The sequence below is a fragment of the Camponotus vicinus genome, unplaced genomic scaffold, assembly GCF_025532165.1.
Source record: "Camponotus vicinus isolate PSW18456_S1 unplaced genomic scaffold, iyCamVici1.0 SCAF_6, whole genome shotgun sequence".
Taxonomy (NCBI): domain Eukaryota; kingdom Metazoa; phylum Arthropoda; class Insecta; order Hymenoptera; family Formicidae; genus Camponotus; species Camponotus vicinus.
The window spans coordinates 13,340,146-13,352,671 of record NW_028141978.1 but is presented as its reverse complement, the minus strand read 5'-3'; the positions used below and the strand labels follow the sequence as shown (position 1 = coordinate 13,352,671).

General features: G+C 28.3%; 1 protein-coding gene across 2 annotated transcripts; it reads left to right on the top strand.

Annotated features, from left to right (window-relative positions):
* The first annotated feature begins 2,674 nt into the window (after window positions 1-2,674).
* On the top strand, window positions 2,675-9,825 carry LOC145973612 (cytochrome P450 4C1-like). Of its 2 annotated transcripts, XM_083103137.1 has the most exons (11): window positions 2,675-2,999; window positions 3,521-3,630; window positions 3,878-3,968; window positions 6,165-6,350; window positions 7,596-7,689; window positions 8,215-8,317; window positions 8,484-8,589; window positions 8,835-8,941; window positions 9,028-9,096; window positions 9,342-9,577; window positions 9,694-9,825. In XM_083103137.1, the coding sequence occupies exons 1-10, from the start codon at window positions 2,846-2,848 to the stop codon at window positions 9,516-9,518; spliced, it is 1,197 nt and encodes a 398-aa protein (XP_082959263.1). In that variant the 5' UTR covers window positions 2,675-2,845; the 3' UTR covers window positions 9,519-9,577; window positions 9,694-9,825. The 2 variants fall into 2 exon arrangements, with proteins under 2 accessions (XP_082959263.1, XP_082959264.1); XM_083103138.1 differs by lacking the exon at window positions 9,694-9,825 and having other exon boundaries at window positions 9,028-9,049; window positions 9,342-9,454.
* The last annotated feature ends 2,701 nt before the right edge of the window (window positions 9,826-12,526 follow it).

Below are 12,526 nucleotides of genomic sequence, written 5' to 3'. Positions count from 1 at the left end.
TACACCGGCAAATAATTACGTCAATATATACACTTTAATTAGGCATAGATATAAAAAAACTAACACAAGAAATACGTAGGTGAATAATGCAGATACACTAATTTCACTCCTGCATGTGCAACCGGCACGATCGTTCTACAACAATTAGCTGAAAAGGAAGAGAATCGGGGCGTACGCGTTTGACTACATAGTACAAATTATTCAACATATTGTGTAGTTTATTACGAGGCTTGTTACTTTCATGACGTTGTTACGTTTGTCCCCGGTCTTCCCTAATAATGCGTCACTATCCACGGCAGTCCCATATATACATTGTTAGCCTCGCAGCGACATTGACCGAGTGATTTCTTTGATGTCACAATGATTGATAAGTATCATATCGATCGCTATCTTTCGTCCCTTTTCTCCAGCTATCAACATATAATAGAAGAGCATCAAGGTCGAAGTGATAGAGAATTGATACCAATTGCCACCCCACAGAAACGTATCATTATAGTTATTTTTAAGAAAAAATATGTAATTGTTAATTGCAAATTACATATTTTTTCTTCAAAACAATTATGTGTTTTCTTTACACCAATTGATTCCTCTCATTATTTTGTACATAAAAGTATTAAGGTAAGATAATCGAAAAATGAATATTTTACAAGATATTTTACGGTTTATGTAAAATTAAGAAATAATTTCAAGCCTTATAACCCAAAAAGTACTTGAGGGAAAAACATTTTACTATAGTGTTTTGGAAAGCCCTCGAGATAAGCTACAAGAATATGCAATAAAAAATAGAGTTCCATTTAAGAAATTGACGGTGACCTTCACGTGACCTTCAAATGACTCTCCAAGGTCAAATCGTTGCCACCATCTGATGGCCCTCTTCAAGCCATATAACTTTCGTCTGAAACATTATTTTCTACAATCAAAATTAAAAAAGTTATTCGGGGTGATCGATTAAAATGGGACACCCCGTATACAGGGTAGACCATTTTAATAAATACACGCGAATATCTCAGAAACACTGCATTAAATCGAAAAATGTTTCAGATATAAGTTGTATGGCTTGAAGGGGGACAAAAGAAGGTACCATTGGTTTGACCTTGAGTGGCGTTGACAAGGTCAGGGCAAGGTCACTTTGGATTTTTTAAATGGAACTCCCTATTTTTTATTACATATTCTTGTAGCTTATCTTGAGAGCTTTCCAAAACACTATAATTAAGTTAGTTTTCATTAAGTACTTTCCGAATTATGAGGCTTGAAATCATTTCTTAATTTTACATAAACCGTAAAATATCTTGTAAAATATTCTTTTTTCGATTATCTTACCCTAATACTTTTATGTACAAAATAATGAAAGGAATCAATTGGTGTAAAGAAAACACATAGTTATTTTTAAGAAAAAAAATGTAATTGTTAATTGCAAATTACATTTCTTTTTCGAAACAATTATGTGTTTTCTTTACACCAATTGATTCCTCTATGTATATATATATATATATATATATATATATATATATATATATATATGTCATTAATCAAAGTGGAATTATTTTCAACCGTCTGTATTTCAAGACACAAAATTCTGATTATTAGTACGCTCTTGAGCTGCTGAACGGCTATATGTATAGCTCCCAGATTTACATTATCAGTTCGTGAAGATTCGTTTTACTGACATGTGTATCTGCTTGGAGAGATTTACAATTGCATTGTAAACATTCGTGTTTCAATTGATCGTTGTATTAGAAAAGCTCTATCAGGTAATATATAAAATAAAATTTTATAATATTATTGCAAAATCCCAACAATGATTAATAATATTATAATTATTTTAAGGGCATTATTTTAACATAAATTTCTTCAAATATCACAAGCTGGTAGTTTTATATGATTTTATATGATTTTTTAAATTATAATTTTATTAAATATATATTATAACAGAAGTATTGTTATAGAAATATTAACAATTAGATACACAACAAAACAAAAGAACAAACACTTATAAGAAATCACGATAATTATACAATTTGTATATTATATGAAAATACAATATAATAGAATAATAATTTTGATAAAAATCAAATAAAAATTAATAAAATAATTCTTTGTTTATGATACAATTTGCGAATGCTTAATTAAATAGTTTTGGTTTATAACAAAAAACTCTGTTTATAAAACAATAAAAGTATATTTATAGATCTTAGATACTTTCGAACAAAAATTTGCATACAAGTGAATTTTAAGTGGATGTTGTGATGTAATCGCTCAAGATTTTTATACATTATACAGCTATAGATTAAATAAAATTATAATTAAAATACTAATGTTAGAAACAATTTATATGTTAAATGTTTGCGACAAGAATTAATATAAGAATTGATGTAAGGAATAATACTCGCCCTAATTAATGACTTTGCAATAAGTTCTCGAAATTTTATCTTTTACAATAAAAAGCAATTGCAAGTAATGGTCGAAAAATTAAGAACATTTTTATTGGAGATTCATATATTTTTTTTTATTACATAAATAATATTTTTTTCCTTTAAAATAAACAAATTTATCATATTTTTCCATGAATTTTTAAAGTTAATCATAAATAAAAGTTAACTATAAAAAAATATATGATTGACGCATTTCAGTGATCTTACTATTATTCTCTCTCATTATGTCTCTTTCTATTTAGGATAACATTTAAAATTAGACAAGATAATTATCAATTTTGTCGGAGAATTAATACTATTTATCTTGTGACACGTGTGATTCAGGAATCAAAGAAATAGAAGAAGATCAATAAATAGAAGAAGTTTAATTTGACAGTTAAGAATATCAACGTTAGATTCGTTAGAAAGGAACGATGTTTATAAATATATTGTTATTATTCATGTTTATTTTATTGATATATTATTATTACGTACATTATGGAAGAAAAGGACGACTTCTTCATCTTTTACCGGGACCCCCGAGCGTTCCGATTTTTGGTCATATATTCCTAGTCCAAGTTTCAGCAGGCAAGTACAAAAGTTTCTACTAAAATTATAAAAATATCTGTCTTTGACGCGTAAATTAGTAGAACGCACAGACATTAGATTGTATCTCGCAGATATCTGGCAAGCACACTGTTTCAAATAATTTTTCAAATTATTGTATTGTAATGTGCCAATGTGTTGAATCCCAATAAATATAACCAGTCAAATAAAAATATGAATACAAAGAAATATTAAACGTACATTAATTTTTTATGTTTCAATTACTAGTCAGAAACATGACTCACCAGATTCTGCGCTTTTTGCAAATTAATAACGGTATGCCGTTATGTATCTCTCATGTTGGTTTGAAATTCAAATGTATAAATATGTCTTCGGTTGTCAGGACATAAACATAGACTCCGTCAACCGAGAACAAACTCGGTTCACTTGATAATAACAAATATAAATATGTGAACAAACATCTCATCTATTTTCGATAAATTATCGATTATTGTCACAAATGCAAGTCCTCCGTATCACTATATTTATAATATATTTTTTAGTGGAACAATGGAAATTATTGTGTACACTATGTGATAAATATTATCCTATTTTAAAAGTATGGGGATTATTCGAATTTACTGTGTCTATCCGTCATCCAGATGATCTGGAGGTAATAAAGAAATTTCTTTTAAAAGATTTAATTCTCTATAGACTCCATAGACATTACTTTAGCTAGAGATTTAGGAATCTTGTATTTCACAAGAAGATTTTTGATGAAAATATTTCTTAAAAAAATAAAAAGAATCGATGCAAAATTCTATATAGATTAGATTGAGAAAATATGAGATACAATTAGTAAATTATTTGTGCATTTGAGATTGAATGCTATAATAACTAGATGTTTCCGGTGATTTTAGAAGATACTAAGCAGCACTAAACACATCGAGAAAAGTCGTACATATAATATATTACATCCCTGGCTCGGCACAGGTCTCCTCACCAGTGCAGGTAACATAATAATGTTAGCATATGAAAACATACAAACTTTTTTATTACAGTTTGTTATCGTGTATTAAGGGAGTATTCTAGTCTAGCGGAAAAATTGACTTTTTTTTTTGCATATTTTGCAAATATTTAGTATGGAAAATATGCCTGCAAGAAAATTTAGCCCGATTCATAAAATTGACAATGTTATAGTACCTGGGAACGATCTCTGGCATGCGCTCGGCACTCAGGCCGCGCAGTATTCAATAGAGCATTGTATCGGCATTTATATTTCGATTAGGTTTGGCTAGTGAATTGCTGGAACATTGTTTAGGAGCAGAAACACAAGATAACAATGAAAATTCGTTTAATGCATTGATTTGGACTTTGCTCCACAACACCTTCATTCTGGTAAAGATTGTTGAAATGGCAACTTTTCTGGTAGTTAAGCAAAATAGCCGGAGTCATGAAAGTGATGGACTAACTTTTCTTCATAACCTTATTAAATTTTGTATATCGCGCTTATTTATAATTATTTTTTAGTAAAAAAATTTTGAAACATACTTGAAGTATGTACATATAAATATGTGAGAGAAAACTATATCCCAATAAAACTTATTCTTTTCTTTAAACAAATTCGCAAAAATAGCATACAAATTCGACTTTTAGACTAGATTACTCCCTTAAATTTTTAATTTTAAATCAAACATCATTACGTAACTTTCTAATAAATTTTAGTATGTTTTTTATTTACCAATCTAAGATTTAAGTACAAAATAATAATTAAATTCAAGTTAATACTTTCAACATTTACCTTAGAAATTTCACGAGAAGATATATTTAAACGATTATAAAAGAATTTTACGATATATCAAGCGACGCGGTAGCGTCGTGACGCCAAGTACATAAAAAACAGGATCCGAGCATTGAGAGTCACTGCTCTCGACGCGGCGCTACCAAGTAGCTTATCCGGAATTTCACATCATATAAACTTTCGATTAAGATATTTCAGAAACTAAGACCTTAAGAAAAAATCTAACGGCACTTTTATTACATAATGTGAATATAAGCTTTCGATTGCGACCAGTTTGAATAAAATCGGTGCAGTCAATCCCGAGAAATGATGATCGTATATCAAAATTGTTACATTATCCCGGATTTTCTTCAGTCTCACGTACGTATGCTCGCACGCACACAAGCAAAGCGAGTTTGTCCCTCAAGCGGCGTTCACATCGTGCGTATACGGTTATACGGTATGTAAAAGGCTTTAACAAGTTATATGTTGTGTGAAATTATTAATGTATAGTGCGGAATAGTGTATAACAAGGAAGAGAAGTGACAAGTTAAGCAGTCAGGTTATTAAACACAGATTAATAATAAATAAATAAAAATGATAAAAATAAAAATAATAATAATAAATAAATAAGTAAATAAATAAAACTATAGTGCGGAACAAGGAAGAGAAGTGACATATTAAAGGTTATTATCAAGCGACGCGGTAGTGTCGCGACGCCAAGTACATTTATTATATAATAAAAACACAGACTTGTGTGTGTGACACGTAACAACAATCAAGTGGATTGTAAAAAATTCATCAAAAAGTAAAAATATTGTAAAATTTTTTTCATTATCTGTTTAGACATAATATATTTTGACATATTATATATTAATCTTAATAAAGAGAATAGACAGTTATCATTTTGTGGAATATAATTATGTAATTTATAATTATATATATGTGTGTGTGTGTGTGTGTGTGTGTGTGTGTGTGTCTGTATGTGTGTGTGCGTACACATTCTCTACTGTATAAAATTGATATTTCACGGCAAATATTATATCAAATTTACAAAGTAAAGTACTCTTAAGTACTTGGCTAATAGTAATTATTGATTTCATATTTAGTTTTGATATTTTATTTTTTAATATCTTTTCATGAAAATTATTTGTTGAGATTTCGTTTTTTAGGAAAATGATTTTTTGAGGGAAAATTACTATAAAAAATTATTTTTAAGGAATTTTTTTATTAAAGATGCATACAAGGTAGAATATTTTTTATGTACTTGGCGTATTTTTTTTACCTTTGTAAGGTTTTTTTTAGAGGGATATTGTTATTTAAGATTGGGCAGTAAACATTAAATTAAAGAGGCACTATAATATTTATAAATCTTATATTCTATTATTTGTATTTTATCGCATAATTTTATCTTGTTTTTGTTTCAGGCGTTAAATGGCAAACACGGCGAAAGATACTAACTCCTGCGTTCCATTTTAATATATTAAATCAGTTCATTGATATCTTGATCAAGGAAAGTGATTGCATGACAAAATCTTTGAAGGATGTCGGAGGGACAGTTGTAAAGGATTTATTACCATTTATTAGTGAATATACGCTAAACGCGATATGCGGTAATATTCTAAATGACTATGACTTAAGAAAAGAATTTGTTTCTACACGAAGTATCACACACTCACACACACACACACACACACACTTCACGTAGTCACACGCACGCACATAATAGTACAGTGAAAATAAATAATATTCGATTTTTTATACTCAAAGCTATCAATGAAATATTCACCCATAATAATCTTGGATTGTTCGATCTCGACAGAGTGTCCCAGAATTAGCGGACACGAAATGCACAGCTTGACTGTCCGTGCCAGAAGAAACAACTTTTTCCTTGAGCAAAAATTTGTCTAAACACTACTTTTTAAATAAAAACAACTTTAAGCTAACCAATCAGTGCTCTAAGCTTGAATCAGATACGACGGATGCGTGTACATGAGTGTTAGCAGAGTCGGATTTTTCGCGCGTAGTAATGACGATTAACCAGTGATGTATCAGTTTATAGGCGAAGTTAATTTGGTAGGCTTAAGCAAACTCATCTGACTGCTTCAATTGAGTGATTAATAGTGATTATTATTTTGAATTTGTGATTTTAAGTTCAGTAAAATTGAGAAGTTAAAAGTATATATCTTCTCATATTTTCTATAAGAAATATTTTTTATTTATTTATATTTTCAAGAAATGTGTTTTGTTTAACGAATCTTTTTCTGTTCCAGTTTAATTAAATTTCTTATAATTATATATATATAAATATATATTTACATAAGCAAAAAGGTGTATCGCTACCGTTCGTAAAAAATTTACATGGCTAAGCGGTACATCTTTTTATCTACATTAGATACTTTATTGAGACCGTGCGTCCGCATGAAAAACCTGACCTATTTGCCAACATTGTACGGCGTACATGGCACTTGAGGTTGTACGTTATTTTATGTATATCTTTTAATATTTAAAAACGTTGGAATCGAAATTATTCACATGTTATCTAATCTATTTATTTTATTTTCAATCGTTGTTTTAGTGATATCAATTAGAAAATGTTCTCTTATTAAATAAGTTGTATTCAAAATAGCGATATTGAATAATATCATGAGTAGTTCTTATAAAATCTTTAATAATGTAGTGACACGCGCGTACTACTCCTGGTTCAAGCATAATTTAATTAATTGTTCTCGTTTAAATAGTAGTATTTAAACGCACTTTTACCACAGGCAAAAGTTATTTCTTCTGGCACAGACAATCATGTTGTGCATTTTATGTCCACGAATTCTGGAACACTCTGTATAATAAATACATTTTAGAAACTGCCATGGGTGTCTCTTTGCAAAAACTCGGCGAGTTCCAACAACAGTATCGAAATGCAATTCACGAAATAATCGAACTGATAATTTATAGGTAATTTAATATATGAGAGTATAACAAATAATTGTATGTGTGACATATCTATGATCTTTAAAATTATTATAATAATATAACTATACATTTTGAAAAATAGATTGATTATTAAAGTCATGCGAAGGTGAACAACTATTTATATCAATGTTAATATAAATATCGATTTGTTTAAGCCCGTAATTAGCAATTAAAATGTATTGTGCGTGCTCCATTAAATGTTTTATTTAAAATTGCTTTCAATCTCGAAACTATTGAAAAATTAAGAAAAATGAATTATGTGGGCAATAAAAAAACATATTTAGCTTTGATAAAATAATGTTTAGCTAAAACGAAAATACAATGTTTTTAGAAGGATCTACATAACTTTTTCGTCACATATATGTAGTTTTAAATTTTTCATATATTGTCTATAATCTATGATTATTTAGAGTTAAGATTACTCTATTACTTCATGATAGTTTTAAATAAGGTTTTACAAAATAAAATTATTATTGAAATTATATAACTTAATGAATTGCGATTTAGAGCAATAAGGCCTTGGTTGCTTAATGATTTATTATTCTCACTATCGTCACAAGGAAGTAGACAAAAAGAGGTCTTGAAGATATTGCACGGATTTACAGAAAAAGTACGTTATAAGTCATGTTATCTCAAGTCCTTCAAACGCTTTTAAAAATTACAATAAATCTTGTAATATTAATAGCATATTACATTATTAATATTTATAATGTAATACAATATGCTAATACTTTGCTATTTAATACAAAAATTAAATAAATCGTACTCGTGTATAGGTTATCGCGGAAAGGAAACTTTATCATGAACACACAGGTAATCGATACTTAAAGAATCTTGAAGACGATAAAGAGACGGAGGCAGAAGATGTCGAAGTATTTGGAAGTATGTAAGAAATCAGATCTTCTAACTTAAATTCGACTTCGCAATCTAAAATTATAAATATTATACTTGCACTATTTACACTAAATATCTGTATAATTACACGAAATGATGCACTATACGTCCGCTATCAAAATAAATTATTACTATTTGTAAGAATGTTTAAATTTTAACGAGACCAATGTTATATAATTAAAGCGCGAAATGCAAAAATGAGATAATCGTTAATATGCCTTGCTTATTTCTAGTTAAAAACAAACGGCTAGCCATGTTGGACCTTTTAATAGCGGCATCGCGAGAAAATTCTTTAACTGATTTGAATATAAGAGAGGAAGTCGATACTTTCATGTTCGAAGTACGTATATGTAATATTTCTTTAATTTTTTTGTACATATTATCTAAGCACATATAACAATATGATCTGATACAATCTGATTACAGGGTCATGATACTACAGCAATAGGTATAATGTTTGCTTTATTATTATTAGCTGAACACAAAGATGTTCAGGTATAACTCAATATCTTGCGATATATTATTTAAATTGCGATTTTTATTCAAAATAGTACAAATATCAAATTTTTGTTTACAGTGTATTTTTCTATATATATATATCAATATATAAATTGCAAAAAAATTAAAACATCTCAAAACAAATATGTACAATATGTTTTGATTTATTATAAATTTATTTTTATTTATGCGTATAAAATCCTGAATTGAAAAATATATTTTGATTATTACCGATGACATAGGAACGTGTGAGGGCTGAAATTAATACCGTGATGCAAGAGAACGGAGGGAAATTTACCATGAAATCATTGCAAAATTTATCATATTTAGACAGATGTTTAAAAGAAGCGTTACGTTTGTATCCCAGCGTGTTTTTAATATTACGAAATACTGCAGAAGATGTAAAACTACGTAATTAATCACTTTATTTGACATGTTTTTGAATATGTCACATAACACGAAGCATAAATTATAGAACGTAAAATTTAATATACATATTATATTACATTTTAAAAATACAATATTATGTACATATTATTTTTCTCAAAAAAAATCTTATTTTTATAAATTTTGAAATTTTATAATACTTTTCAGGTTCATATGTCGTACCTGCTGGAACGAACTTACATCTTAATATTTACGGAGTTCACAGAGATCCTAATTTTTGGCCAAATCCAGAAGTATTTGATCCAGATAGATTCTTGCCCGAAAAGATACGAAATCGTCATCCTTATTCCTATTTACCATTCAGCGCAGGACCAAGAAATTGCATAGGTGAATTGGTTGTGATTTTCGTTTCTCTTCATCCTGATAGTTTTTGACAGACTTTGAATTTTGTATTATTAGGTCAACGATTCGGCATGTTGGAATTGAAGGCTATGATAGCTCCTTTGGTGCACAATTTTTATTTGGAGCCCGTTGAATATTTGAAGAATATTCAGTTGAGGACCGATATAATACTTCGTCCTTCTCATCCGGTTCATGTGAGATTTATCCCCATCAAATGCAAATAGCCGTTTAAAACTAACTCAAATATACATGAATGAAAGATGTGCAAATTGCGAGAAAATCTTTATATATATTATATATGCAATTATAAACAAAATACACACTGTATATGAACATAATATTTAATTATAAAAATATGGAGATAGATACTGTTTGCTAACAAAAATATAGAAAATTTTTAACATCTTTAAAATTTAAAAATCAATACGGTTCTTATTTAAAAAATAATTATTTCACTAGAAAGTGATCTCTGCAGGAAGTAGGAGTTACATACGTCGATTTAACTTCGTTTGCCTTGATGCGCCACATCTTTGTTCAGGATTAAAATAGTCAAAGCCTTTTTGTAGGATCTTTGAAGCTACAGTTGAATTTTTGTGGACTGTCAATAGGGCTGTCTCATCTGCGTATGTTGCGGTCATTACACGGACGTTTATAATTACTAAGTCCGCAGTATATAGTAAGTACAGCACTGGGCCAAGCACGCTGCTCTGAGGAATTACACCGTAAAGTTGAGAAACCGCGTCTTGTTTCATAAAATATCGAGCTTAAAGGTAAGATTGTAGAATATTAAAATAATGGATTGTCAGATTTTGTTTTATCTTGTAGGATAGTAGGATAATATGATAGTAAAATAACAGATTGATAGATTTTGTTTTATCTTATATTGCAATTCGCCAGACTCTATCAAACGTCTGAGAAATATCAAGAAAGACTTCAGAGCATTAACTTTTTGCGGCGATTCCTTTTCGGATTCTCCTGGCCAATTTATGTACTAAGCTGTGTATATAATGAGATTATTATATATTATATAATTATATAGAATGAGAGAAAATGAAAAAAATTGGAAAAGAATAAAAAGAGATATGAGAATATGAGAAAAAAAGAGAGAACATTGTATAGAATAAGAGAAAATAAAAAGTATCGTGCGAAGAGATGTGCGAAAATTAGAATGATTGAAAGAAAATGAAGGAAAATAAATTAAATTAAATTACAGGAAAATTAGTCACTTTTAAAATATTAATTAATTATTTTTAATATTATGGTATTAATTTTAAAAGCTTAGAAAAAGAAAAAAAAAATAATAATAATATATCTAAATAAATATAAATATAAATTAATTTAAATATAATAAATTTAAATATAATAATAAATATAAATAAATATAATAATATATTCTATCATTATAAACAAAAGACTATTGATCATAACCATTGATGCATCGATAAAATAATTATTTGATCTCTGATTGACTAAACAACCGCTCATGTTTTGTGAACGTTGCTAATGGATTTTTACAATCGATCGGTTCATTTATTGTTATGTATTTGGCATCACGATACTATCGCGTCGGTTGATTAGTTTCTATGATTCTTACATATATCTTTATTATATAACATTTTTAATATTTCGAAACATGATAAATCAAGAATATAACTTTGTAATCCTTGTATTTCTAATAAACGTAATTTTCAAAAGTTATATAATTATTTTTTTAGAAAAAAAAGCAGACTTAAACAATATATACACTTATATACATATATATGCACTATAAACACTTCAGCAACAATTTTTTTGGCGTGGAAGTGACATCTCGTTTTATTATCATGTTGTTTTTAATATCAATCTTCTTAATGACACGAACTAATCGAGTCATTAGATTAATGATATATAAATGATATTTATTAATGATATATATATATATATATATATACATATATATATATATATATATATATATATATGTATATGATTAATGATATGTAATATTTATAATACTGACTAGAACAACATTGACTTGATTTATTTAATATTCTAAATTCCAATGAGAGATCCAGATTATTAAACAAATTATTTTTGAGGAGAGGATCCCTCGTTGGGATTCGTAATATTAAACAGATTTTTCTCAATTGGATTGGTAAATGGGAAGTAGTCCATTTATTGTACGTATTAAAATATTCTGTAATTTGCAATTAACAATTCCATATTTTTTCTTAAAAACAACTATGTGTTTTCTTTACACCAATTGATTCCTCTCATTATTTTGTACATAAAAGTATTAAGGTAAGATAATCGAAAAATGAATATTTTTCAAGATATTTTATGATTTACGTAAAATTAAGAAATTATTTCAAGCCTCATAATTAGTAAAGTACTTAATGAAAACTAACTTAATTATAGTGTTTTGAAAAGATCTCGAGATGAGCTACAAGAATATGCAAAAATATATAGGGTATTCCATTAAAAAAAATTGAAGTGGCCTTCACGTGACCTTCAAATGACTCTTCAAGGTTAAACCAATGGTACCATCTTATGGCCCTCTCGAAACCAAACAACTTTTGTCTGAAACATTTTTCTCTAAAATGCTTTTTGAAAGAAAAGGGGTGTACGGGTGGTCTAGGACACCCTGTATATATATATA

Bases quoted from the DNA above. Each gene is read 5' to 3' on its own strand.
- LOC145973612 (XM_083103137.1), top strand. From the start codon at position 2,846: ATGTTTATAAATATATTGTTATTATTCATGTTTATTTTATTGATATAT. The intron at 3,969-6,164 runs GTAACATAATAA...TTTTTGTTTCAG, and splicing joins AGGTCTCCTCACCAGTGCAG to GCGTTAAATGGCAAACACGG. The intron at 9,097-9,341 runs GTATAACTCAAT...CCGATGACATAG, and splicing joins CTGAACACAAAGATGTTCAG to GAACGTGTGAGGGCTGAAAT.